Genomic DNA, 27663 nt, shown 5'->3' on the forward strand with positions numbered 1-27663 from the left:
TTTTCCTTTTTTTTTTCTCCGATGAGCAGGATTCATGAGCTAATGCCAGTCACTAAAATAATAAAGTAATAATAAACTACAACTTCTGAGCAGGCACCTCAGATCGTTTCCTCCTTCAGGTTCCTATTTTGCAGTGTGGTTAACAGAGTCTATCAAGGAGTGTCAATCTAATTGTTTTGAGAGGAATGTGAATATAAAGGTCTCGCTGGAATCATTTTAAAACCTGGTTTTTACAAAAATAAAATATTCTACTCTCTCTCTCTCCACTACTTTCTCTGCTTGCATTAATGACGGTGCCCGTTTAGTAATTGTCAGTCATGATAATGATGTCATGTTTTCACTGTCACAATGGAAAAAGGTCGTAATGATCAGTGAACGGCCTTGGCTCTCGTCATTATGGCCCCCTCCCATTTCTAAATATGGCCATTGTTTCAAGTCCCATTAAAATATTTAAGTCTTATTTGTGTGACTTGCTCAGATGTGATTGACAGTCCTTGTGAGGCCTACGGTTTGCTGTAATGATACAAACACAGACCCACAAGGTTAAAACATGAGCAGCTGATAACCATGGTAACTGAAGACAATGTCCTTGAGTTTGGTGATTACATGTCGAGTTGCAGATTTATTTTGAACCTGACTGCAGGATAATATGTCAGGTTGGTGCCATAGTTAGGTTTCCTCTGCAGGCCCAAATGTCACTATATTATATAATTGTTTTTTGTTTTTGTTTTTAGCTGTGCTTAAACTACCAGTATGCAGGCAAATGCATCAATCACTGATGTATAAGTCACATAAATCTGTCATAACCAGCCAGACTTAAGCACATAGCCTATCAGATAAGCACTCATTAATCTCTACCACTTGCCATATTCTAAATGTGTTTCAACAATTTTATACAGCCAAACCATGAATGTTTAATTTAAATTCACAAACTTTGCACTTATACTATCATTTGGAGTCAGAATATGGATGCTATAGATATAGTTGGCCAATTTATCCAATAGTTATCAAACCATTGAGGCTATGCTGTCTCAGTTCTGCTTCACTTTGTACAACTCGGACTTTCAATCAGTGCAACTCCAGGTGATGTCGCCTAAAGAAATACTCAGATTCTGCAGCAGCTGGATGTTTAAGTGATGAGGAGCAGAGGTTAATGGTTTTGTGGAGTGGTCATTGAGAAAGTATTGACTTCTGAATGTGAATAAGACCAAAGAAGTTGGTGACTTGACTTTCAGAAGGACACGAACCGTGTGTATCCTGGGACAGGCTACTGATGTGGTGGAGGACTATGACTACCTGGGCATCCACATGGAAGGCCAACACAGAGGCTTTAAACAGAAATTATAAATGATAGAGATATTCCGTCACGCAGCTGTGGACCATATGCATCAGAAATTGTAATACCAACGGAGTGAATAAACTGATCAGTAAGGCTGGTTCTGTGTCTGGCTGCTAACGGGAATTTTTCTAATTCAACTTTATTGCAATAGAGACTTTACTATTCCAACAATTTACTGTTTAGTTGCATGTGTTTTTTAACTACCTAGTTTTTGTGACTGCGGGTGTTTTCTTTTTCTTTGTTTTTTTTTACAAGTAAAATTGTACCCTTTTTTGAATTAGTTAAGATGATCTCTGTATGTACCCACTGCAAACTACAGTTACAAAATGCCTCTAGTTGGAAATGACTAGGGCAGATTTTACATAGGATTTAACTAGTATTTTCCTCTCGTGCGCGTAATGTCTGCGGTTTTGTGATAAACGGTAGCTTTTAATTTGGAGTTCTGTTCCGGAAATTGATCATCGTTAGCTTCAAGCTTATTGGCTGGGTTTGGCGAAACAGCCGACCGGTTGCTGGCGGAGAGCTAACGGCAGTAGCATTCAGCAATTTCGGAGCAGTAGTGAAGAACAGTCACTCTAGGCGAATCACAATGCCTCGAGTTTATATCGGACGACTAAGCTATCATGTCCGCGAAAAAGATATTCAGCGGTTTTTCAGCGGCTATGGGAAGCTAATGGAGATTGATTTAAAGAACGGGTAAGTTTTCGGCGGAATTTTGTAAGCCAGAGTCCAACGAGCATGTCGTAGTTAGCATTAAAGCTAGCCATTCATGCGAACGACGCACGGACTCGGGGGGCATTTCACTCTTTTACGCAGATAGATATATATTTTTTAGAAGTTAAGTTTGATTCTAAAACGCAATATGTCGATGTATGACATTTAGTATTGTCCTTATACATGTAAAACGTTTTGTTTCTTTAACTTCATTCATGAACGTTTAGCAAATGTCGCGTGGCCAACATGGCGTCTTTATACTTTGCACGTCGCTGTGCTAACGTATGCTAACGCTAATTCGTGGAAGTAAGCGGGTAACGCTCATTTCATACTCATGCTTTTAAACCCTTTCTTTTTGCAGGTATGGATTCGTGGAGTTCGAAGATAATAGGGACGCCGACGACGCCGTTTACGAGCTAAACGGGAAGGAGCTGTGTGGGGAGCGGGTGATCGTCGAGCATGCCCGGGGCCCGCGACGAGACCGAGATGGCTACGGTGGGGGTTACTGGGGTGGTGGGCGCAGTAAGTGCAGTCTATTACAAGATACCCTCTCTTCCCCTTCCCCTTGGGGTGAGGTGTCGACGTGGACTGCACAGACAGCTGTTTGAATGATTCATGGTTACGCTAATTTTAACAGACTTGCCGCATAGGTTTAGATACTCAGCTGGCCCTCGATCAGGTTTTTCCAGGTACCCCTCATGGGTTATAGCCAGCCACGTGGGTAGCTCTTTAAGGCGCAGGTTGCATGCAAAGTTGTAGGACTGTCAGTAGAGATGTTGTTCATTATATCACGCAGTAACTTCATTACATGCAACCATGGTTTATCTTCATTCTTACAAATCAGGGAGTCCAGTTTAATTTTATATCACCCTGCTGAACAGTTCTCAGTCTGTCACCCAAGGGGTAGTGACCTGCAGGTTTTTGCTCCTCCATAGTGATTATCATCACGAGCTACATGCTATTTGATTGCAAGGGGCAACAATCTGTGAGATTTAAAGAGCAGTTTTGAGTCTAGAGTTTAGTGTTGTTAAATAACATAGTTTTCTTTTCATACATTGTAAAATTCACTTGAACCATAACTGTCATTTGGGCGAGCCATGTGAAGGTGTCTTTTTTTATTTTTATTTTTGTTTGTTTGCACCAGAGGGGGAAAAAAACAAGCTGAACACAAATCACCACATACATAGCTACCTAGTTAGTGTAGTCATTAGGAGTAGACTAACGTTTTCATGTGAAATGTGTTTTAACTTTGGTCTATATATAAATTTTTTTTTATATTCAACATTAACAAAAGTCCTTGATGTTTCAATTTGAAAGAGTCCAGTTGCGGGCTGAGGCTGAGAGTCCATTGAGGCTAAAGATGACTGGCTAAGATGACTGCCTGTCCCGTTTGGCCTTGGCTTTCACCTTACAATGTGTGTGTGACCTTTGCCCCCCCTTGATCCTTGGCTGACCTAACCGGAAGCCATGATGACAGCAGCCTTTTGCCAATAGACCAGGGGTGATGGTGAGGATTGCCATTGGTTTTTATGTTGACAGCAAACATAAGTGGATCGGCACCTTTACAGACCTTACAATCTAAAGAAATGTTGTAAGATCAAAACTGGAAAAAAGAATTTCAGACTGACATCCGGTTAAATAAAAAGATGCCAATTTTCAAAAGATCGGTGTGTTTTTAACACCGTAATCAATTTGAACAGTGTCCCTGACTGCAGCCTTTGTGGATGCCTCCTTTCTGTTTGTGTTACAGGATACACAGGTCTTGAAAGAACATCACTGTCCATTTGTTTTATGCAGCTATAGCATCACAGTGATGTACTGGAGTAAGACAGATGCTGATTTGTGTTTTTTGTATTGCCGGAAACAGATGCAGTGGTGTTCTTTGCAGCAGAAAACGGCTTCCAAATGTTGAAAAATACAAACTTTAAAGAGCCCATGCAGTTGCTTGTAGAGCACTTAACTGAAGCTGTTTGAAAATGAGATCAAAGAAACCCCTTTGACTATTTGTACAAATTTAACCCCCCCCCCCCCCCCCCCACCCCCACCCCAAGGACAATAATCTGGAAACTCACTGCCTTGAGTGCATTTGATAGCCCAGAGCAGTAGTACTTTGAATCTTGTTTGGTTTAGTGGTTTCTAACTATTTGTGTGTGCTGTCGTGTTTTTTTTTTTTGTTTGTTTTTTTATAAAGGTAGCGGTTACAGCAGCCGCAGCCGCTCTGGCAGGGACAAATATGGACCGCCAGTCCGCACAGAGTACCGCCTCGTTGTGGAGAACTTATCCAGCCGCTGTAGTTGGCAGGACCTCAAGGTAAATATTTGAAAATAAGAGAGGGGAATCTTCAGATAAAGGGAAAGTGTATTGTAGAAGTGCTTGGAATGAAATCAATAATCGGCACCTCATCCTCTTCCTGTCCACCAGGACTTCATGCGTCAGGCAGGAGAGGTGACCTATGCAGATGCCCACAAGGAACGCACCAATGAGGGAGTGATTGAGTTCCGGACTTATTCCGACATGAAGAGGGCTCTGGACAAGCTGGATGGTACTGACATCAACGGGCGGAAAATTCGCCTGGTGGAGGACCGTCCTCGCAGACGTCGGTCTTACTCTGGCAGTCGCTCCAGGTAAGCAAATTTCTTACTGCTGACTGCTTTAAGATGAGCCTCGCTTTGGTACATTTTATTTATTTAACAAGAAACTGATGTAAAAAAAAAAAAAAAAATTTAAATCGTGCTCTGTCATCTTCAGATCTCGCAGTCGTCGTCGCTCCCGTAGCAGGAGAAGCAGAAGCCACAGGAGCTCAAAGAGTCGCTCCAGATCCCACTCGAGGTTAGGATCAATGTAATCTTGGAACCGTAACGTGGAGATTTAAATTAAATTATTGGTATTGATAAGTTCTGTATGTTCAGTATGACATTTTGTCATGACATTGCTGTCATGTAAGGTGGGGCTGTACTGAGCTTTGCTTCTGTTCCTATAGGTCTCGTTCCCGCAGCAATAAGAGACGGCATCATTCCCGCTCCAGGTCTGAGAGAAAGTCTCGCTCCAAGTCAGGAGACCGCAAATCACGTTCTCGCAGATCTCGTTCTAGATCCAACAGATCCAACAAATCCAAATCTCGTTCACGCTCTCGCAAATCTCGGTCTCACTCCCCCGAGCACAAGTCCAAGTCTCGTTCAAAGAGCCGCTCTAAGGTAAAGTCGGAGAGGGATTCTCGTAGCCGATCAAAGGAACGGTCTGCTGAGAAGAAGTCCCGCAGCCGCTCACCCTCTCCAGTAGAGAATGGAAAAGAAGAGCATGTGGCCAAATCTGCCTCTCGCTCCCCATCTCCACAAGAGGAAGAGTGCCGATCCCAGTCCAGAGAAAAGCGCTCCAGGTCTCGCTCCAAGTCTCGCTCCAGGTCTCGCTCCAAGTCTCGCTCCAGATCTCGCTCCAGGTCTCGCTCCAAGTCTCGCTCCAGGTCTCGTTCACGGTCTAGATCAGCTTCTCAGGATTAGTGGGTGTAGAGAAGGGAGAGGTTTTCTTATTGTTTAGCTTGATCATTATGCTGTACATACTGAGCAGTGTTTAATAACTGGTTTATGCTTCTGACGCCCCCCTTCAAATGTACATTTGTCTTTTAACTTGTTAAAGCAGGAGTTTATTAGACCATCAACCACAATACAGCCGATGCTTTTTGAACTTGTTTCAGATGATCTGCTCCCTTTAAAAAAATAAAAATTAAAAAAATAAAGTTTACAAATAAAATTAAGAATTTTGGATTAATGAAAATGGGTGCTGGGCTCTACAACTATAGCCTGAGGAAGTTGATGTCTCTGTGACTGGTGCCTGATTTGGTAAAATTTAGGTTTCTTACTGTTCTGCTTTCATTTCAAGTTGTTTGTTTGGTCAGTGAATATTAAGTTGTCTTAAATGTTCTTTTATTCAGTTTGCAGCTGTTTGTTTTGGTTGGTAGTCTGACAGTTTGCTTTCCTTGTGTCTCCAGGCCTCTTATGTCTGAAGCATCCATCTTTGATTGGTAATTATTTTGTGTCGTACTCTTTCAAGCTCGCATGATTGTTGAAGAGTAGGCTCCAGGACTGGAGCAGTTGAGTTGACCTGCACATTCGGTCACATTCTTCGAGGAATCAGTCTGTCTTCGTGTTAAACGATGCATATTCAGGATGTAAGAGCTTGTAGTGCAGAACTTCTTAATTTAAAGATGAGGGTTTGGACTTCACTTTTGAGTAACTTGCATTGTAGATGGATTATTTTGATCCCTTTTAACTACTTGTACATAGAGTAATCAGCACAAAGCAATCTTTTGGTAGCTTTTTGGGGGGAGGAGGTTGGTAACATTAAGCAGGTAATCTATTAAGGGCCTTTATTTTAGTTTTTGATTTTCAGTTTGACTAGACTCCTTTGCAGCGTCCTGTTTTTCCTCAGATTCTTCCATTGCGCCGATTGCTTCCCTGGTAATGTTTTCCCTCCCCAGCTTCAGAACAGACTTAAGGGTTTTGGAAAGCCTTATTTAAAGTTTGCAGCTAGTACTGTTTTTGTGCTTGAAAGGTCCATGTGTTCAGAACTCCTGTGAGTCTGTAAACATCAGACTTGCTGAACTCAGCCACATTCTCCATCTTGTGGAACTGACTTTTTTTTTTTCTCCCCCAACATGTATGAGATCTAATGGGGAAAAAGTCCTTTTTTATGCTATGTTCAATAAAAGATCTTCATTAAAAAATAAACTTGCTGCCTGACGTTGTTTTGTCTGGATTATAAAAACCTTGACTGCAGTATTGACATGACCTATATCCTGCTAATTATATAATAAACGCTCGCTCATTATAGGCTGCAGTTGTGGAGGAAATGAGCAGAGCGCGTATTTATGGATGTAAGCGGGAACATTTCGCTCGCATGCCAAATAAAAATCGTTACAGCAGCTATTTTACGCTTTTGCAGCTAATCGAGGGAGCACTTTTTTTTCACCTATCGACCATTACTGAAAGTGGAGCGACGCACTGGAAGTCTTTCTTTTGGCGTTAAATTATAGCCAACGAGCGGTGACTGTACTGTGGTCCCGCGCGTGCGCAGTCCAAGCCCCGGAGCCGCAGGAGATCAGAGCTGGTAAGCCAAATTTCAGTTCCTGAAATCTGAAAACACGAATTAAAATCAAATTTTAGAACTTTCCTCTAATTATAGAAGGCAGAAGCATATTTTAGTCACACTGGGTTTAAAAAGAAACCCGCCAGTCAGTTGTTTCTTTTTTTTCTCCCCTCACCGAGGTAAACCGTTTTTGGCGTCAGAGATGTAATCAAGCACAAAGCTTATCATCTTTAATATATACATTTGATAATGGCTCGCGGATCTTTGACGTAGCAGGTTTAAATACTAATTTTAAATTTAAAGCAGTTGCGCCAAGGTTTAAAAAATACCCGGCACACTTAACGCTGTTATGAGGAGAAAATGTTGCTCATTCATTAAAGATATTGCCGGAATGGGCGATAAGGTTGCTTTTTTCATTAAATGGGATTTTCACAGGAATTGAGCCTCTGCTTTAGCACATTTTTTGCCTCAAGGATTTCAGATCCTCCGCCATTTTAACTGAAATGCTGTATTTTAGTCTCTGTCGGTGTGTGTGTGTGTGTAGACTTGGGAGCTTGCGCGTAAATATTGGTGTGTCACCATTATTCTTTTATTATTGAAAGGAATGCATGGCTTATAAAAGTTCATGGCTGTTTTGCCTTATTGGAAACACTTTTAGAGGAAGATTTTTTGGAGGGTGAAATGTAGTTAAATTTTAAAGTAAAATTTTAACTCTGTCCTGTACTTTGGATAAATAGTATTTTGTTGAATGATAAAAGCGGTGCTAATGTGGTAAATTAAAAAGAGATGTTTCAAGACAGCAGAAAATAATATTATAATAATTTAAGATTTGAATTTTGTATATGCCTCGAAATCAGACATATTCCAATAAAGAAATATATTTAAAAACAAGAAACAACATAAAAATGAAAGCTTAAATTGGCGGGATTACTCTCCCGTCCATACTGTGGCACTCCCTCCTCAGGTTTTGGGTACAGTCTCCTCTATAAATCTTTAACACACAATGTTAAAGCTGTTACCCAATAACCAGACAGCATTACTTTGTGCTATTTCTCACGCTGTGTCTCCCAGTGCTCCAGCACAACACACTGGGACGCCGTCATGAGTGCCAAAGTGAACATGGAGGCTCCAGCCAAAGAACCGGACTGCACCCCTATGGATCCGTCATCTTCGCCTCCCACAGAGACAATCCTCATCTGCGGGGGTGATGGTGTGACCAAGAAGGCTCGGCCTCAGCCCCACACCACCACTGCTCTCCTGCTACCAGGTGAACTCATATGTAAGCATGTTCACAGATACATACTCTACTAAAGCACTGTTGGGGAAAACACTGATCGTGTCTTCTGATCTCATTAGACTGAAAAACGAATTGAGAAGTGAGCCTTTAAGTAACCAGCAGTGTAATAATTTACCAGGCAAATTGTAAGGTCATAGTTCAGAATTTACACCTGCAATGTTTAACCTAATTCACAGGCATCACATTACAAAACAAGGGTCATTTTAATGGTTGACTTAATAACATCACATAGAAATATATACACAAAAGATGCAACTCATCTTATTAGGTCACTGTTCACAAAGCTGTGAGTTTAATAATCAACTCTGAGTCTTCATTTCCAGAAAACCTTCATAGACTTACTAAACGGCTTCAGATCATTCTGTCAGTAATTCAGGTCAGGTTTATTGATGCATTTGTGATAACCCCCCCAATGAAAATTGAATTGTTAATTAAAAACTTATCTTTTCTTTTCATTGAACAAGTCATCCGCTTTAAATCTCAGTCTAATAAAATCATTAGCTGGATACATTTAAATGAAAATGTTAAAATTGACCTCTTTTACTTTAGGAGGGCAGATTCACCACGGCAACAGGTAAACAAGAGAGCCTCCTTTTAGTCCTTTTAGAAGTGCGGAAAGAGTCATTTTATTGAGCCACGGGCCGTTCTGTCATCATCATGCACAATATAAATGTTCGATATGAAATATCTAACTTCTCTGTACTGACTGTGGTGTTTATTTAGCAAACTTTCATTAGATGAAGCTATAGTTCTGATTTTTAACCCTAATGATTCAGCTGTAACCTGACAGGGACAAAATCTAGGAGATGTCCGGGAAGATAAAAATCTGGAGAAACAGACGAGCCACACTTTACTGATGGACCTGTGAGATTAGTAACCCAGACGGCAACAGACAGTCTGCCCTCAAGTCAGTTTTGGTTCAGTAAAAAAACAGTTATTGCAGCAGTTTATAATCATTACATTTTTTCCCAATAATTATTCAGTAAAAATTTAATGTACTGATGCGCTGTAAGAATTTCATTTTTCACAGAGGATTTCATTATGTCTGCCATTACTGGATAAAAGTTTTTAATTAAATTTAGAGGAAAAACTGTGCTTTAATGTTCCCCAGTGTAAGCGTTCGTAATTTTATGTAATATCAGCCTTCAGTGATAGATGATGGCTCTCTTACGGCAACAGTAGAGATGTTTTACTCAGTTACTGGTAGCCTGATAGTAAGACTTTGCATGTTAGCATGGACAAACACGTTTTTAGAAATGTCTCAGCTTTTATAGAGCTGTTTACATGATGTTCAGATAGATTTGAGATATTTTAGTGTAATTCTGGGAGGGTGAGGCTCTTTAAATAAGGAATACAGATTGTATCGGGACAAATTAAGCCACAATGAATGGATCTGGAGGAGATGAGCTGGATCCAGACCTGATCCAGTCTGAATCCATGATGGTTATCTGAGCGCATCCTTAAACGTCACTGTAAAAAAACCATTGAACTCAGTTTTAGTCATTTCACGCTCATCTTCAATCAGATATTCTCAGCCATTTTTCCATCAATGTGACTGATTACAGAACAACACATGATTGATAACTTAAACAGTGATTGCTGCAGCAAATGTTTAAAGTGTGGGCAAACTGACTGACAGTGTGACAGCTGCATTACTGTTCACAGAGATTCAGCTTTAGAAAGACCGAGTCTATAGATTTAAATCTGAACTGACAATAAGTCTAAGATGTAATCGCTGTTATGTTACGTACAGAAAACAGTGAACTAACCATGCCCTCTTCTGTGAATGAATTTGCTGCGTTGTGCACTTTGACAGCGACTTTATGAAGGAGAAATTAAACTGTGCATATCAAGAGGGGAGGAGTCAGAGAGAGAAACTTGGTAACCATGGTAACTACTCAGAGTTGAAGTTACCTGTCGTTCAGGGGGGGAAAACAGTGTTTCCTTCAATTTAGGGTTAACAAATTCAAAGTTGTTTACTAAGCCTGCTTCTTGGAATCGGGCCCAGCTGATGGTTTAAGGATTGTTAAAGATGCTACATCCACTACCAGTCAAAAGTTTGGACACACCTTCTCATTACTTTAAGAACTGAAGGTCAGACAGTCCGGAAAATAACTAAACTTTGAATGCAGTGCAGTTGCAAAAACCATCAAGCGCTACAATGAAACTGGCTTACATGAGGACCGGCCCAGGAAAGGAAGACCAAGAGTTACCTCTGCTGCTGAGGATAAATTCATCTGACCAGCCTCAGAAATCACAAGTTAACAGCAACCCAGATTAGAGCCCAGATAAATGCCACACAGAGTTCCAGTAGCAGACAGATCTGTACATCAACTGTTCAGAGGAGACTTCGCAAATCAGGCCTTTATGGTCAAATAGCTGCTAAGAAACTAATACAAGCAGCAACAACAAGCAGAAGACATTTGTTTGAAATACAATTATCAAAATTAGCACAAAACACATTAGACCAGTGCTTTGGTCTCATTGTCCAAATTTAAGATCTTTGGTTCCACCTGCCGTGTTTTTGTGCAACGCAGAAAAGGTGAACTGATGGTCTCTAGATGTATGGTTCCCACTGTGAAGCATTGAGGAGGTGTGATGGTGTGGGGGTGTTGTGCTGGTGACACTGTTGGGGAACTTATTCAAAACTGAAGGCACAGGAGATGGTTTGGGATTAGATGAACCGCAGAGTGAAGGCAAAAGGACCAACAAGATGCTGAGCATCTCTGGGAACTTCTTCAAAACTATTGGAAAACCATTTCATGAAACTCATTGAGAGAAGGCCAAGAGTGTGCAAAGCAGTAATGGAAGCAAAGGGCGGTTATTTTGAAGAATCTAAAATATAAAACACAAGTTATTTCACACGTTTTTGTTTACTACATAACTCCATATGTGTTCATTCTTAGTTGTGATCCCTTCAGTGAGAATCTACAGTTTAAATAGTCATGAAAATAAAGAAAAAACATTAAATGAGAAGGTGTGTACAAACTTTTGACTGGTAGTACATAGAGTTCACTCAGCCACTCCTCACTGCATGTGCAAATCCTGACAAATCTTCCAGTGCCTGTTCATAATTAATAAGTTTTAATGCATAATTTTTAATTCAGAGTTTCCATGTTCAATATTATCATGTTTGTTAGTGAAAACCTTTAAGTTTTGATGTGTTGGCCGGACAGAGCAACACTTTCTGAGACGTTAGCTCTAGCTCACCAAAGCCGTGGAAGTTTTTTACTTTTTTAATTTTATTAACAAAAGAGATAATCAGGTAATTAAAACTGTGTTTGTCCAAAATAACAACAACATTAAGAAAACAGTTTGATTGCTTCCAAAATCTCTGCTCTGTATTAGATAAACCAAGACTGTTGTTGTTACTTAAAATAAAAACTTACTGAAATAAAAACCATAACAAAGTTTTGGGGGAAAAAATACTTTAATGAACTGATATAAAAATAAAAAACAGACACAATTTATTTCCCGACACAATCCTCCCATTTATCTGACTTGGCGTTAGACGCACATTAGCTTGTGACCCTCTCTGAGGCCGGGTCTGTGCCCCCGGGTCTTTTACAAACGTGTTAATCACTAATAACAATAATATAACACTAATAACCAGCAGATCCTGATTTCTATTGCAGTTTCTCATGTCAGAGAAATGTGCAGTAATACTGAGTGTGAAAACTGAGTGACGATATTAGCAGCTGTTTAACAGTTTTGTGAAGTGTGCTGATAACCAAGCCTGTCTGCAAATCTACAGAAACAAACAAATACTATTTGCCTGGTTGTCACGGCAACAGAGCGCTGTTTTTCCTTTACCATTTATAGTGAGTAAAGCAGATGACAATGAACTACATCACTTTGTGCTTTATTATTCCGAGTGCATCTTTTTCCTCAGCTCCTGCCCATCAGAAGGTGGAGGTGACTCCAGCTGTTGCAGTGGGTAACCCAGGTAAAGGAAGCAGAGCCAATGAGATGGCAACGCCTGCACTGACAGCACAGGTGGGCGGAGCTTGTAGCATTGTCCATGTCCTAGAGTTGAAGGAGGGAATGGCCATCCTGCCCAGTAGCAACCTTAAGGTAAAGCGATATTAAGCTTTGCTGTGGTTTAAAAAAAGTCATTGAAAGTTGTTTTTATTTCTTTTTTGACAAAGTCCTGAATAACATATATATATATATATATATATATATATATATATATATATATATATATATATATATATATATATATATATGTATATATATATATATATATATATATATATATATATACACATATATATATATATATATATATATATGTGTATATATATATATATATATACACATATATATAGCAGCTGGATAGCGTAGTGGTTAGACTACACGCCTTTGGAAGTTCGATTCCTGCCTGGGGCGTCTGTATCCAGTAAGGGTCCTAAGGCTAGACCCCCTATGCTAAGCGAGCCTACCGCAGACATGAGCGAGACAAATAAATATGAAGGCATGCCGGCTCGGACGTCGCCCGGATCAACAAGGTCCGCGTCAGGTGTTGAGGAACCAGGGCACCCTGACGAAAAGTGGGCTACTGGAACAAGAAGGCATCGGTGGGCAAGAGACGAAAACAGGGCGTTGTTGGAATGCTACTACGCAAGTAACCCCGGCGGAAGGGGCTACATGAATAGGATGAGGGACCTATGGATTCTTCGACGGCGAAACAACTAGTAGCTCAGTGTTCCAACATTCGAAAGAAGGGACTGCTCTCACAGCTAGAGATTGACGAGGTACAACACAAATGCTACGGCAAGGAGGAGTCAGGACGCCAGGTCAGGGGGGCGATATCATCACCCCCACCCGAGATTGGGTACATAGCCCCAAGTGCGATAGGAGAAGGATCGTTGAGTGCGAGAGGAACTGACCTGAAAAATAGGATCATGGCCAAGCTTGAAACCTCGATCCCCCGTAGCCGGTTACCAAGATTACGTGAAGTACCCTCAGAAGGTCTGCTAGATGATGTTAATGCAGCACTACGGGCAATACCTACAACCACGATTACCGACACTAACAAGCTGATCTACAATACGGCAGCAGTGATCAGTGAGATGCTTGGCTACACGTTGAACAGCGACAAGGGGCAGTACCCTCCATGGAGAAGGAGGCTAGAGGGCAAGATCAAAGTAGCACGGAGGGAGGTTAGCCAACTAACGGAGTTGCAGAAAGGTGCGACAAATAAGGTGCCTAAGAAATACAGCAAGCTGTCCATACCTGAGGCCTTGGAAACTGCCAAGCAAAGACTCACAGCCTTGGCCAGCCGCTTGAGGAGGTACACCAGAGAGATAGAAGGCAGGAGAATAAACCAGCTGTTCTCCACAGAACCAGCAAAGGTGTACTCTCAGTGGCAAGGGAACAATAAGAGAACAGCACCACCAAGGCTGGAGACGGAGCAATACTGGAAGAGCATATGGGAGAAGGATGCAACCCATAACGGCAATGCTCAGTGGCTAGAGGATCTGAGGGCAGACCACAGCAACCTCCCTGAACAGGGTCCAGTAACCATCACAGTGGCAGATATCCAAGAAAGAGTCTCCAGTATGAAGAGTTGGACAGCACCAGGGCCCGACATGGTTCACGCCTACTGGCTGAAGAAGCTGACTGCACTCCACGAGCGTCTGGCAGCACAAATGAACCAGCTGCTAGTTAACGAGAGACACCCGGAATGGCTAACTGAAGGCCGGACGGTCCTGATCCCCAAGGACCCCAAGAAGGGACCGGTCCCCTCCAACTACCGACCAATAACCTGCCTCAGTACTACATGGAAGCTCCTGTCAGGCATCATATCGGCTAAGATGAACAGGCACATGGGTCAATACATGAGCGGGACACAGAAAGGAATTGGCAAGAATACCAGAGGTGCAAAACACCAGCTACTGGTAGACAGAACAATCAGCCGAGACTGCAAGACCAGACTGACCAACCTGTGCACTGCCTGGATTGATTACAAGAAGGCCTATGACTCAATGCCCCACAGCTGGATACTGGAATGCCTAGAATTGTACAAGATCAATGGGACCCTAAGAGCCTTCATCAGGAACTCAATGGGGATGTGGCGTACAACACTAGAGGCCAACTCCAAGCCCATAGCACAAGTCACCATCAAGTGCGGGATCTACCAAGGAGATGCTCTGTCCCCACTGCTGTTCTGCATAGGCCTGAACCCCCTCAGTGAGATCATTAACAAGACTGGCTACGGATACCGACTACGGAACGGAGCAGTTGTCAGCCACCTCCTGTACATGGATGACATCAAGCTGTATGCCAAGAGTGAACGAGACATCGATTCACTGATCCATGGAATGTCGTTCGGACTGGAGAAGTGTAGTCGGATGGTATCAAAGAGAGGGAAGGTAGTCAGAACTGAGGGGATTGAACTACCAGAAGGCAACATTGCAGACATAGAGGACAGTTACAAGTACCTGGGGATCCCGCAGGCAAATGGGAACCATGAAGAGGCCGCTAGAAAGGCTGCAACCACCAAGTACCTGCAGAGGGTCAGGCAAGTCCTGAGGAGTCAGCTGAATGGTAAGAACAAGATCCGGGCCATCAACACGTACGCCCTGCCCGTGATCAGGTACCCTGCTGGGGTAATAGGCTGGCCAAAGGAGGAGATAGAAGCCACTGACATAAAGACAAGAAAGCTCCTTACCATGCATGGAGGGTTTCACCCCAAGTCCAGCACCCTGAGGCTGTACGCTAAGCGGAAGGAAGGGGGCCGGGGACTGGTGAGTGTCAGCACCACAGTCCAGGATGAGACAACGAACATCCAAGAATACATTGGGAAGATGGCCCCAACTGACCGAGTGCTCAGTGAATACCTCAGGCAGCAGAAACCCAAGAAAGAGGAGGGAAACGAGGAACCATCATGGAAGGACAGGCCCCTGCACGGTATGTACCACCGGCAGATAGAGGAGGTGGCTGATATCCAGAAATCCTACCAGTGGCTGGACAAAGCTGGACTGAAAGACAGCACAGAGGCACTAATCATGGCAGCACAAGAACAAGCTCTGAGTACAAGATCCATAGAGGCTGGGGTCTATCACACCAGGCAAGACCCCAGGTGCAGGCTGTGTAAAGATGCCCCAGAGACAATCCAGCACATAACAGCAGGGTGCAAGATGCTAGCAGGCAAGGCATACATGGAACGCCATAACCAAGTGGCCGGCATAGTGTACAGGAACATCTGTGCCGAGTATAACCTGGAAGTCCCGAGGTCAAAATGGGAGATGCCCCCAAGGGTGGTGAAGAATGACCGAGCTAAGATCCTGTGGGACTTCCAGATACAGACGGACAAAATGGTGGTGGCTAACCAACCGGACATAGTGGTGGTAGACAAACAGAAGAAGACGGCCGTAGTGATCGATGTAGCGGTTCCGAATGACAGCAATATCAGGAAGAAGGAACACGAGAAGCTGGAGAAATACCAAGGGCTCAGAGAAGAGCTCGAGAGGATGTGGAGGGTGAAGGTAATGGTGGTCCCCGTGGTAATCGGAGCACTAGGTGCGGTGACTCCCAAGCTAGGCGAGTGGCTCCAGCAGATCCCGGGAACAACATCGGAGATCTCTGTCCAGAAGAGCGCAGTCCTGGGAACAGCTAAGATACTGCGCAGGACCCTCAAGCTCCCAGGCCTCTGGTAGAGGACCCGAGCTTGAAGGATAAACCGCCCGCAGGGGCGTGCTGGGTGTTTTTTCACACATATATATATATATATATATATATATATATATATATATATGTATATATATATATATATATATATATATATATATATATATATATATATATATATATACACACACATATATATATATACACATATATATATATACATATACATGTATATACTTTTTTTTTTTTTAAAGCAGCATACAGTTTGTAAAGACACGGACACATTTTGACAGATGGTGCACTGATGCATGTGTGTGTGTGTATTTGTCTTGTAGTTCTGTGTGAGTGACTTAGGAGCTCTGAGCACATTGATCACCCCGGGCACTGCCAGCAGCACTGCTGAACCTGCAGCAGGGACTTCTGGGAGATCCACTGACGCAGAAAGAGTTCCAGACAAGCCAGGTAGACTCGTGGTTACGTAAGGTCATAGTAATATCAGGCACAGACACACAAATACTGCACTCTGGTGAATCATTTACATTTTGCACACACAGAGCAGAAAACAGTTTGGAACCGGTCACCTCTAGGATAACAGATTTTTATACTACTTAGCCACATGTGTTTGTTATATTTTAGCACATATTTGATAACCAAAGCAGCTTTTATATGTGATATTTCAAATATAACAGTGAGTTAAACTAGTTCTTGTGTTACACGTGTTTAAACAGCCTGCACTTTTATTTGAAGTACTAAACAGCATGGGCTCAGTCATCAGTGTGTGTGTGTGTGTGTGTGTGTGTGTGTGTGTGTGTGTGTGTGTGTGTGTGTGTGTGTGTGTGTGTGTGTGTGTGTGTGTGTGTGTGTGTGTGTGTGTGTATTAAGCATAAATGAGTGGTAATTACATCAGCTGTAACAGAGCTTCTCTTTACAAGTGAAGAGGTTGCAGCTGCAGATTTCTTTGTAGACATTTAAAATCCAGCTGAGAAACTTTGAAAAGTCAAAGAATATTCAATAAAGATGCAGACGGGCGTGTTTTCACCTGCAGCCCTGTCTGTGACAGATGCGTCGACTCCTGCCAGCTCTGGGAGGGGCGTGGCCCTGGAGCCAGAGAGGTTGGTGCCGATCAAAGCTGAAGTCCAGGTTGATCCAGGACAACAGAACCATAATCCCAGAGCTCAGCGGACCTACACAGAAGAGCTCCGCAGAGACCCCATCACTGACAAGTATGTGCCCCGCTGCTCGGCCTTTATGTTTACGCGCCTCGCTCCACATGCATAAGCTCATCTTTCGTTCCCCGCGCCTCAGGAGGAGCATTGGCGTGGAGAAAGTGCCGGCAGGCGGGAGAGTCTCCCTCAACCCCGATCACCTGAAGCCCATGAGGAAGAGGAAAAGGAAGGAGTACCTGAGTCCATCTGAGGAAGACTCGGACATCGAGGGCACGGTGGAACCGCGTTGCTATTTCAGTTTTAAAGTTGCTTTTATGCGTGACTACCATCTCACCGTTTCCTGTTGTGTGCTTTCTCGTGTTTTCTTTTTAAGGATGAGAAAATGGATGATTCTAAAGCAGATGGCCGACACATCAGAGGAGGTTGGAGCATTTATTTCTTGCATCAGTGGTTTTGTTGGACGCATATCATCTTTCACTGGATACTATTACTACTAAGCTGCAACACTACATCACATAAAATCACATCATCTCTTTACTTCATCCAGAAGCTGTGTGTCCTTCTTTATCCTTTCATTACATACCCTTTCCTGTTTCAATTTATTTGAAAAAAAAACAAACATGCAAGGTCGAAAATGTATCGAGTGTATAGAAGACATAATGTTGGAGTTTCACAGCAGGCTTAGATTTTTTAAATTCCGCTGCAGCTGACATGCCATTAAATTATCTTCTTCTGACTGTTTCCATTAGTTGTAAATTGTAATAAATAATTTTATAAATGTAATAAATGATGGTGTCTGTTTGCTGAAGGTGGAGACAGTAAGACAGAGCAGTGGACGTGGGCTCAGTACCTGGAGGAGACCAAAGCTGTCGCTGCTCCTAACAAGCTTTTCCAAGAGGTATGTACACACACACACACACACACACACACACACACACACACACACACACACACACACACACACACACACACACACACATCCGTAGTAACCGTAGTAGGCAATCAAATCTATTGCTCGGAGCAAAATTGAGTGTAGCACTCTCAAGAGAGGGACAAAGTAATTTATGTCGCCAAAGCCATATGTTCATATATTAAATCAAGGATTTAAAACTAATTTCACATTGTGCCCACTTTGAAGTGAAGCGGGCCAAATCAATGAAACTCTCCTTTCTGTAAGTGTAAAGAACTTTAGTTACACTTTTAATCTCTGAAGTATCTCAGTGTAAGAAAACAAGTGCAATTTCAGCAGTACGTCTCCGTTTTTCTACACAATAAAGAAACGCTGCTGTATCAAATGAAAGAAATCTGTCAGCGCAGCTCGTTGGGCTTAAATTGTAAGAAATAAGTGCTGAAAATTACACAAAAGAAAGCTCATTGCTGAGACTATTCCAAAACAGAAAGTGTATGTTAATTCAAAGAACTTGCTTCTTTTTTTTGAGCTGTGAGTGTATCCAGCAGAATAGTTTACCTACTACGTAGTTATGTTGATGTGGTATAAATGTCCATGGTCTTCATCGGTTAAGTTATAAAATGTTTAAAAATACAGTTAAAAGTCCAAAATTTATGCCATTTTCCAAACCTGTCTAAGCAGACTGGATTGGAGTCTTAGAGTGTTTGTCGGACCGATTCTGACCCCCGGGCCTTACGTTTGACACCTCTGTACTAAATGTTGGAGTTTGATTTTAAAATAATTTAAAGGTTTGTATAACAGTGATGAAAAACCTAATCTTGGAATAAAAGAGTAAAAAACATTAAGATGAAGACATAATCCCTGTTATTTTATTATTTTTTCTAGCGGTTTTCGGATGGTTTCTCTGTTCTTTGCTGTCACTCAGTTTCCCCAGAAAAATCTTTTATGCAGACTTTGCTTCCATCTCCTTGTTGTACGGAAACTTTTGCTGTTGTTTCATGTTCCAGTCCCAGAGAGTGCCGACAGTGAAGAACGGCTTCAAACAGGGGATGAAGCTGGAAGGCATCGACCCGCAGCATCCGTCCATGTACTTTGTCCTCACTGTGGCTGAGGTGAGCCAGTTGACCGTCGCCGCCAGGCTTCTTATTTAGGATCATTTTCATGTATTCACAGAATGCTTTGGATGCAGAATGAGTTCACTGAGGTGTCTCCTCTTCTGATATGTCATGTCAGGTCTGCGGTTACCGGCTGCGGCTTCATTTTGATGGCTACTCTGACTGTCATGACTTCTGGGTGAATGCCAACTCTCCCGACATCCACGCTGCAGGCTGGTGTGAGAGCACAGGGCACAAATTGCACACCCCCAAAGGTCAGAGGTCATACTTATTCTTACACTAAATAAATTCTTAAAAAATATTTGCCATCCCAGTGTGTGTTTTATTGACACAAGAAGTTTAGAGCGCATGGTTTCTTTTGGTGCAGATTAAGTAATGAGATCTAGTGTTTTTACTGAGCTCAGCTGAGTCTCTCCTGGCATTTTTACATTTAAAGCACACAGATGTGAAAACAATTCCTCTAAATCCTCTAAATCTTCCAACATGTGACTCCTTTCTGTATTTCTGTGCTTCCTGCAGGCTGTAAAGAGGAGGAGTTTACTTGGACCAACTATCTGAGAATGACTAAAGCACAAGTGGCTCCCAAAGAACTTTTTGCCAGTCCCGGAAGGGTAACCATCTCTGTGCAGTATAATATATGCTGGCTGTTTTAACCACACACACACATATTGGATGAGGTGACTGATTCAGTGCAAGGAAAATTCCCAACTTCAGCTATTATAATGAAAAGCTTATTTTAAGAAATGTGCACCTTAGATCATGATCGTGCAGCACTGAAGACAAACTGAACTGTTTTGTTTAATAAGGTCCTGGATAATTTTTATGTAAATACCAAATGCATGGAGATCATAATCTAAAAATCTTGACAAGTGGCTCAACAGCACACCAAAGAAGGTAACGCTTCCCCTGGTTTTCCAGATCGATGTGAAGTGTGGTTTCGAGATAGGAATGAAGCTGGAGGCCGTCGATCGTATGAACCCCTCCCTGATCTGTGTAGCAACCATCACCGATGTGGTGGATGACCGCTTCCTGGTTCATTTTGACAACTGGGATGACACATATGACTACTGGTGAGTCGTAGCATCTATCTGACTGCTTTTGGGAAATGATTTAAAGGATTTCTAAAATGATACTGTGATTGGGCTTTTGATATGTTCATATAAATCTGAAGCAGTATCGGTGAGAATACAGCTATTTAGATATTTCGTGCTGTCATAGAAAAGGGTAATTATAATATCTCTATTCTGCTGGTGTAGCTGGAGGTTTGAGTTTAATCAAGAGGGGAGCAGTTGGCATTGTTAAGGCAGATTAATGATGGCTGCTAGAGTTTGCAAAAAGTTCTGAATCCCGTGGAACGAAATTCATACCTTTATTAGGACTGTACAGCTGTTTGATGCTGTGTCATAGGTGATATGTGACCATTTCAGATTATAAAATTACGTTTGTGAAATGTTCATTTCAGAACATTTTAGAGTGGCAACCTTGCTCAGAAGTAAAGGTTCGTCTGTCTGCAAAAAAAATCCAAAACCCTTGGACTTTTCTCAGTGTGAACATCTAATATGTTTTCCATGTATCCGATTTCTTTTTCAGTACATATCGCAGCAATTCAGACTACAGCAGCCGAGCTGCATAAGCACGGTGTATTGATTAGCATAAAGATAATGCCTCCATTAAACAAAGCGTAACAAGCTGGACTTTTATCTGGCTCACTCGTTTCAGCGCATGTGCCAGTTTTCTCCCAGCACACAGCAGATGCGTGCTGCTTTCTCGTTTTTTCACCTCTCTCTTTTCTCGCTCCTGTGTTTCAGTAAAAGTAACTGTTGTTCAATATTCAACACAGTCAGCTCAGATTGTTTACAGAGCAATGCAGAAAAAAAGTGTCGTGCAAACACTGACATTGCTGTAACACAATCTTCACAGAGATTCAGAGCAGTACAACAAATCCACCTTTACATCAATGTCACTATGGATACAATACTACTAAACAAGTGTCTTTAGATCACTTCAACAGAGAGAAACACAAATCTTTCAGGATTTAAAAGTTTCACTTTCTTCAACAGCTAGATGCTGATTTATTTCCTGCAGCATAATCTCTCATCAGTTCAGTCTTAATTTTCCTGTAAGTTCACAGAAATTTCTATTGAACCTAAATTGTGCATATTGTTGTGTGTCACAACATGCAGGTGTGATTCCAGCAGTCCGTACATTCATCCTATTGGTTGGTGCCAAGAAAGGAACCTCCCTCTAACACCACCCCAAGGTGAGGAATGTGATCCCTGTTAATCAGTAGTTTATCCGTGCTCATTGTCATATCATGGGTTCATCATGAGTTCTGCTCAGTTACTTTTTTGTACACTTGCCCTCTTTTTTTTTTCTTTCATTACCGTTAAACTGAGGATGAACATGTGACAGTTAAAAGTTAGTACCTGACATATGTATCTATGCTTAAAACTTACAAAAGCTGTTTTTTAATAAGTGATATATAAAGTCAGGCAAAACCGTGTAAGGTTTTATGGCTGTTTACGTTGGTGAAAGTTTTTTCCTGCACCAGATTATCCAGACCAGGGCCGGTTCTCCTGGTCTCGATACTTGGAGGAGACAGGATCCAAAGCAGTGGCTGCTGATGCCTTTAAAGTGGTGAGAATGCAGATAAAAAGTAAAGAAGAGCTAGCATTACGAACAGTAAAGTCACAGATTAATGGAAAATATGTCTAGTTTGTTTTGTTGTCAACGTGAATGTGAAATCCCATCATCCTCTGCTCCAGCGGTCACCTCACAGCTTTCAGCCTCAGATGAAACTGGAGGCCGTGGACAAAAGAAGTCCCGGTCTCATAAGAGTGGCTACAGTTGAGGAGGTGGACACGCATCGCATTAAGGTACAACTTTGTGTAGTTCTTTAATGTTGTGGAATGATTACTTGAACCCATTTTCTTGAAGAAAATTAATTGATTGATCGATTCCTAAAGATTAAAAGATCCCAAGAATCAGTCAAAGAGCTGGAAGCAACACAATTAAACATAATCCCAGTATCAGCTTTATAAAAAAAGGAGTCAAGACTGGTTTGATGACAATAAAAGAAATCAAGTTTCATCAATCATCAGAGTAAATTAGATATAGATTCCTGCTCCAGTACTTTTTCCTTATGCTCAGCAGCTGTGCTTCAATAAATAAAACAATAAACAAGTCTGGAGATCAAATATCATCTTGGTGGACCACTTTTCAACCTCTCTGAGCTCCGCTTTCAAAGACCGACCATCCTGACAATCAAGCATATGATCCCTTCGGTCTGACCATCAGCATCCAGATAAACCAAGGTGCTGCTCACGCAACCTGCAATCTAACTGATGCAGTGAATCAAACCTGGAAAACAAGCAGAAGGTGCCAGTCTCATGGGTTAAACCATCTTGCCTCGTCAGGAACAGTTTGAACAAGGATTTTGCAGAGGTGAAGAAGACAAACAGAGATAAAAGACTAAATCAATAAAGTGGATTGTGTGTGTGTAGATGATCGGATCAGTCATCAGAAATAACAGCACAACGACTAAGAGAAGTAAACAGAAGAAACAATAAAGTGTGTTTAATGTGTGCCTGTCAGTTTGGATAGGTCTGCAGGAATAAGATCTTCCATGTCCAATTACTGTGTCATACGTCTTTGCAGTTGACTGTTGATTTCTGTACATTTTGAGCTCAAGTACATGTGGAGTATTTATATCTATTACAGCCCGCTCTCTTCTTCTTGTTCAGATCCATTATGATGGCTGGAGTCACGTCTATGATGAGTGGGTAGACTCAGATCACCCAGACATCCATCCAGCAGGCTGGTGCGAGGCCACCGGTCACCCGCTTAAAATCCCTCCACGGGACACTAAAACACAGCAACCGCATGGTAGCAACCAGCCTCATGTGACTCCTTTTTCTTCACTTAAAACTGGAGGTCAAAAATTCTAAGCCTATTGCTATCTTCTATAGACTGTATATAAAAGATAGAAGTGGCCACAGTGACATCAGTATTGTGTTACGGACTGTTCTGAAACTTTATTTTAATATTTTGTTGAACTTTGAAGGCAGTGCTGCTACGATATTGGCTAATGCTAGCACTGACAAGCTAGCTTACATAGCAAGTGTAATTCACTGTGATATTTAATGGCATGCTAACTTTACCTAACAATAAGAAAACTGGATTAACAGAAACTGTTCTTAGGTAATGATTTAATCTACATTGTCAGGCATATCCATAACTTTAAGATTTAATACAAGTTAAATGGGTGACTTTATAGACCAAATGGTTTTTTTCTGTTGTAAAGCCAGTCTCATGTGGACATTAGTGGATCTTTTTAAAGCCTCACGGTTTGCCACTTGTTATTTACATGATTTCTTTAAGGCATAATCAATGCCGTGATTGTGAATGTCAGCCTATGAGTGTATGTGAATGTTCTCCTCTGTGTTTGTATATATGTAGGTGTGAGGGAGCCTCCTGCTACAGGCCAGTCCACCTACACCTCCTCTGTTCCCTGTAAACCCATCAGTCAGCCCAGAACCAACAAATACAGCTTCCACAACAGGTAAATCCTGAACTCAGCTCTGTCATTCTGTCATTAAATGCATGATTTTTCCAAAAACTTGGGATGATGTGTAAAACCTAAATGAAAACAGAATAAAAAAAGTCAAATATTTGAACTGAGAAAGTGGATCATCATTTTGAATTTGACATTATCAGTCAATGATCTAAAAAAAGTTGGGACGGGGCCATGTTTTTGTTGACATTTTACACAGAGTCCCAACTTTTTTTTTTTTTAAATTAGAATTTTTTTAGATGCTAAAATGCACAGAAAGCATATCTCCATTTTTGTCTTTGAAACAGGAAGTGTCCAACTCCAGGGTGTGACGGCTCAGGCCATGTCACCGGTCGTTTCACCGCCCATCACTGCATATCCGGCTGCCCGTTGGCTGAGCGTAACCAGGGTAGGCTGAAGGCTGACCTATCAGACTCAGAGTGCAAGAGAAACCTCTTCTTTGGTCAGAGGACTAAGAAGACTCATTACCGTGGCAGGTAAAGTGGTGTCCATGTATTTGTGTGCATGTTTGTTTTTTCTCGCATTCATTTTCTGTATTTTCAGGATTGGTCGTCCTCCCAAATACAGAAAGAATCAACAGAGGGACTACCAGAGTAAGTTGCACTGTTTGTTTTTTTGTTTTCGCAGCACCTCACCTCAAAACAAGAAATACTAATAATCTAATCAGAAGATTTGCATGTTAATTGTTTGATATGCTGTATTTGTTACTGTGAAAAGGCCGGCAGACCTTTTGTAACTCACCGGTGAAGTTTTTAGAGCTTCCACTGAGCCTTGCAATCTAATAGAAATGAATTAACCGTTGCTTTTTCTGCTATGATACCCAAAATTAAATGGTTGTCAACGTATTTATCTTATATAATTACTTAATGCTTTTAAGATAATTTTACAATCACGTTGTCTTTATAAGATTCTAGATACAGTATTTAGACAGGCAACAGTTGCAACAAACATCCAGTCAGCTCATGTATCTCGTATTCCCCTCAAATTTCCATGTTTGTACAATCACGTGTTTCATCATGTGTATGTATGTTTCTGTGCACAGACATGTCCTCACAGGGAGTGTATCCATCACTGTTCATGTCAGCTTTGAGCAACCAATCAGACCGCACTCTGTCTTTGTGCTGGGAACAGCACTGCAAGCTGCTGCCCGGCGTTCAGGGCATTCACGCCAGCCAGGTGGCTGCATGGAGCGTCGAGGAGGTGGGAAAATGTCGTTCGCCTCTATAATTATTTACATTCTTTCTCTGACTTATACGATTACCTGAAATCCGCTGCATCTGTGCCGCAGGTCTTCAGATTTGTCCAGAATTTAATTGGCTGTGAAGAACAGGCTCGTCTCTTCAAAGAAGAGGTGAGACCAGAGGTGGATTAATAACTGAAGGATGAATAAAGATTTGCAGTCTTTACTGGTGACGTGTAAACATGTCATTCATTACTGATGCTGTTTAGACTGTCTTGCACTCTTACATGTTTGCAGCTGTATAATATTTCTGAGTGGATTTCACTGCTAGGGGCTACTATAATTTGATATTTGACCAGATGGAACAAACTCTTCTCCACTTACTATCTCCACATTTGTGTCTCTCTAGATGATCGACGGGGAGGCTTTCCTGCTGCTGACCCAGACCGACATTGTGAAGATCATGAGCATTAAGCTAGGCCCCGCCCTCAAGATCTCCAACGCCATCCTCATGTTCAAGAGCACAGACGAGGGACTGAAGTGAATCCCGCCCTCACTCAGCGGCAGCGCTGTGCCGCCAATCATCATGTGCCAAATTCATTCTGTTGCAGGGAAAAAGACCCTGACCCCTTTTTCCATGTGTTCGGTGTCCTGTACCCATCAGAGAGAGGGAGGAGGGAGGGGGGTGGGGGGGGGGGGGGGGGGGGTGAGGTCCAATCAGGGTAAAGAGAAACAGAGCTGAGATTAGAAGATTCAGGTTGATTAGAAAATATGAATACTTTTGGAGAGTAATGGAGGACTGTCATGGATATGAGGATGGAGCACATGTAGGAAAACAGAAACTGATGGGTTTGGTTCACCCAAAACCCCTCAAAAAATATCCCTTAGCCACAGTACGTCTGTGTGTGCTGTGCTAAATCTCAACATTTCAACCCACATACTTTATACTGAATTTGAATTATAAGCCAGCGGGAACGGCTGGAAACCCCACAGTTGCATTTCTCTGCCTACCAAAGCGCACTTTACATCCATGTCTCTCTGCGGGTAACTTTTTTACTATTTGAACATAAAAATGTTATAATTTTATAAATAACATATCCTTTTAAGCTATTGTGAGAAATGATATCACAGTGTGAATTAAGCCAAAAGCTCTCAGCGACTTTTAAACACCGACTACCAAATTCTAATCAGTTCGTGCTTGAACTTCCAAATTTAAAGACAATCCCCGAAAACCTTCAAAAGGTATCATGTCCTTGATTAAGATGAACAAAGTTGTCCATCTTAAGGTATACAAACTTATGGACACATGGATGGGCAGAGAACTGCAGACACCCGCTGCTCTCAGTGGTGTGAAGGGGAAAAAATAGGTGATGTCATGTAACAGATGTTTGTTAAACAGACATACTGTTTTATTTGTTTTCCTGTACAAGGAAGATTAACATCCAGTTCCTGCCTACACCAATGCAGCTGATATAAGTACTGATACTGTACGTTTACTTCCTAAGTTAGAATAGTTCCTATTGATGTACAAGGATAGTTGAAACCTCCAAAGAGGTCAACTTACCTTAAGATGAAGTTCACACGTGGCCAGATGTGATGAGAACTCTTACCTGGATTGTGACAAAACCCATCAGTTTGCAATGTCTGACGAGTAAAAGTGAAAGGAACATGTATCAAGGTTGAAAAGAAATCATCCTGAAATACTGTATCAACTAATGGAAATGAAGGAAAATAAAAAAAAAAGGTTGGGTAAAAGACAAGAAAGGGTTCCACATTAAAAAAAAAGTAAGTAAAAGGATTTTGATGCAGTAAGTGAGGCTGGTCTGTGAGGCTCTTATAGGCTTCATGTTTTGTGCAATAAAGAAGCTGATACAGAAGTGCTGTATTCAGCAACAGTTAATATTACAGTTCCTTATATATTAGACAAATTGTTGCACTGTAATGTTAAAAAAAAGGAAATCAAATGAGCTGCTTTGTTCAGACTGTTTAGATTTGTGATTGAGTCGCAGAGGAAGCCTTTGCTCATTTCACTGATTATTCCTGAGTATTAGTTCTTTATGTTCACTGCCTCAAAATTCTGCGCGCTGCACCGAAAATGTGAGCGCTCGAGTGAAGGACGAAATGTAACTTTTAAAACGTCGACCCTCAGCTCTCGAATCCGAGGCAGAGAAAACAAACGACAGTGTTTGAATTTTTATCTCTATATGCAAAACGTCTGAAATTATTTTTTAGCTGTTATAAATAGATGAAACGGACTCTTTGCATTGGGATTTTAGCACAACTGTGAAATTCAAATGGATTTTACACATGGATATTCCCACACTCGGTCACTAGAGAGTGCAAAAAATCCACCTTTTGCACTATAAACACGTATTTGGTATCTAGCCAATGGAGCGCTCTTGCAGTTTACATGTGAAGGAAGCGCCGGGCGAACTGTGTTCTCAGAAATGTTTACATTTGATGTCAGGGTTTGTTTAAAACACTGTATGGAGTTGATATTGTGAGACGAAAGCTGAATGTTTTAAGGGCTCCTGGAATCTTAAATATCACTTCTTTGTATGTCTCTCTGGTGGGATTTGTGTGCGTGTGTGTGCGTGTCAAGATAATCTTGGGTCACAAATGTCATTTAAACCATATGAATTAATAAACATC

The 27663-nt window shown here is 41.7% G+C and overlaps 2 protein-coding genes across 10 annotated transcripts; both read left to right on the forward strand.

The window, feature by feature from the left end:
- The first annotated feature begins 1831 nt into the window (after positions 1 to 1831).
- On the forward strand, positions 1832 to 6777 carry LOC308406958 (uncharacterized protein). 2 transcript variants are annotated; one of them, XM_080898298.1, is made up of 6 exons: positions 1832 to 2035; positions 2415 to 2575; positions 4245 to 4363; positions 4475 to 4677; positions 4802 to 4882; positions 5034 to 6777. In XM_080898298.1, exons 1-6 carry the CDS (start codon positions 1929 to 1931, stop codon positions 5548 to 5550), a joined length of 1188 nt encoding a protein of 395 aa, XP_080754424.1. In that variant the 5' UTR covers positions 1832 to 1928; the 3' UTR covers positions 5551 to 6777. The 2 variants fall into 2 exon arrangements, with proteins under 2 accessions (XP_080754424.1, XP_080754425.1); XM_080898299.1 differs by having other exon boundaries at positions 1833 to 2035; positions 2415 to 2548.
- Positions 6778 to 7041: 264 nt separating this feature from the next.
- Positions 7042 to 27663, forward strand: l3mbtl1 (L3MBTL histone methyl-lysine binding protein 1). 8 transcript variants are annotated; one of them, XM_080898319.1, is made up of 22 exons: positions 7042 to 7156; positions 8207 to 8414; positions 12325 to 12506; positions 16403 to 16529; positions 17113 to 17290; positions 17373 to 17508; positions 17607 to 17655; positions 18043 to 18131; positions 19151 to 19255; positions 19377 to 19512; positions 19778 to 19869; positions 20177 to 20328; positions 21442 to 21518; positions 21810 to 21895; positions 22024 to 22134; positions 23002 to 23191; positions 23717 to 23819; positions 24119 to 24307; positions 24375 to 24424; positions 24874 to 25031; positions 25120 to 25182; positions 25421 to 27663. In XM_080898319.1, the coding sequence occupies exons 2-22, from the start codon at positions 8237 to 8239 to the stop codon at positions 25553 to 25555; spliced, it is 2586 nt and encodes an 861-aa protein (XP_080754445.1). In that variant the 5' UTR covers positions 7042 to 7156; positions 8207 to 8236; the 3' UTR covers positions 25556 to 27663. The 8 variants fall into 8 exon arrangements, with proteins under 8 accessions (XP_080754445.1, XP_080754448.1, XP_080754450.1 ...); XM_080898322.1 differs by having other exon boundaries at positions 24399 to 24424; XM_080898324.1 differs by having other exon boundaries at positions 23002 to 23143.

Source organism: Rhamphochromis sp. 'chilingali', assembly GCF_963969265.1.
Source record: "Rhamphochromis sp. 'chilingali' genome assembly, chromosome: 12".
Taxonomy (NCBI): domain Eukaryota; kingdom Metazoa; phylum Chordata; class Actinopteri; order Cichliformes; family Cichlidae; genus Rhamphochromis; species Rhamphochromis sp. 'chilingali'.

Bases quoted from the DNA above. Each gene is read 5' to 3' on its own strand.
- LOC308406958 (XM_080898298.1), top strand. From the start codon at position 1,929: ATGCCTCGAGTTTATATCGGACGACTAAGCTATCATGTCCGCGAAAAA. The intron at 2,036-2,414 runs GTAAGTTTTCGG...TTCTTTTTGCAG, and splicing joins GAGATTGATTTAAAGAACGG to GTATGGATTCGTGGAGTTCG. The intron at 4,364-4,474 runs GTAAATATTTGA...CCTGTCCACCAG, and splicing joins GTAGTTGGCAGGACCTCAAG to GACTTCATGCGTCAGGCAGG.
- l3mbtl1 (XM_080898319.1), top strand. From the start codon at position 8,237: ATGAGTGCCAAAGTGAACATGGAGGCTCCAGCCAAAGAACCGGACTGC. The intron at 16,530-17,112 runs GTAGACTCGTGG...TTTCACCTGCAG, and splicing joins AAGAGTTCCAGACAAGCCAG to CCCTGTCTGTGACAGATGCG. The intron at 19,256-19,376 runs GTGAGCCAGTTG...ATGTCATGTCAG, and splicing joins TTGTCCTCACTGTGGCTGAG to GTCTGCGGTTACCGGCTGCG.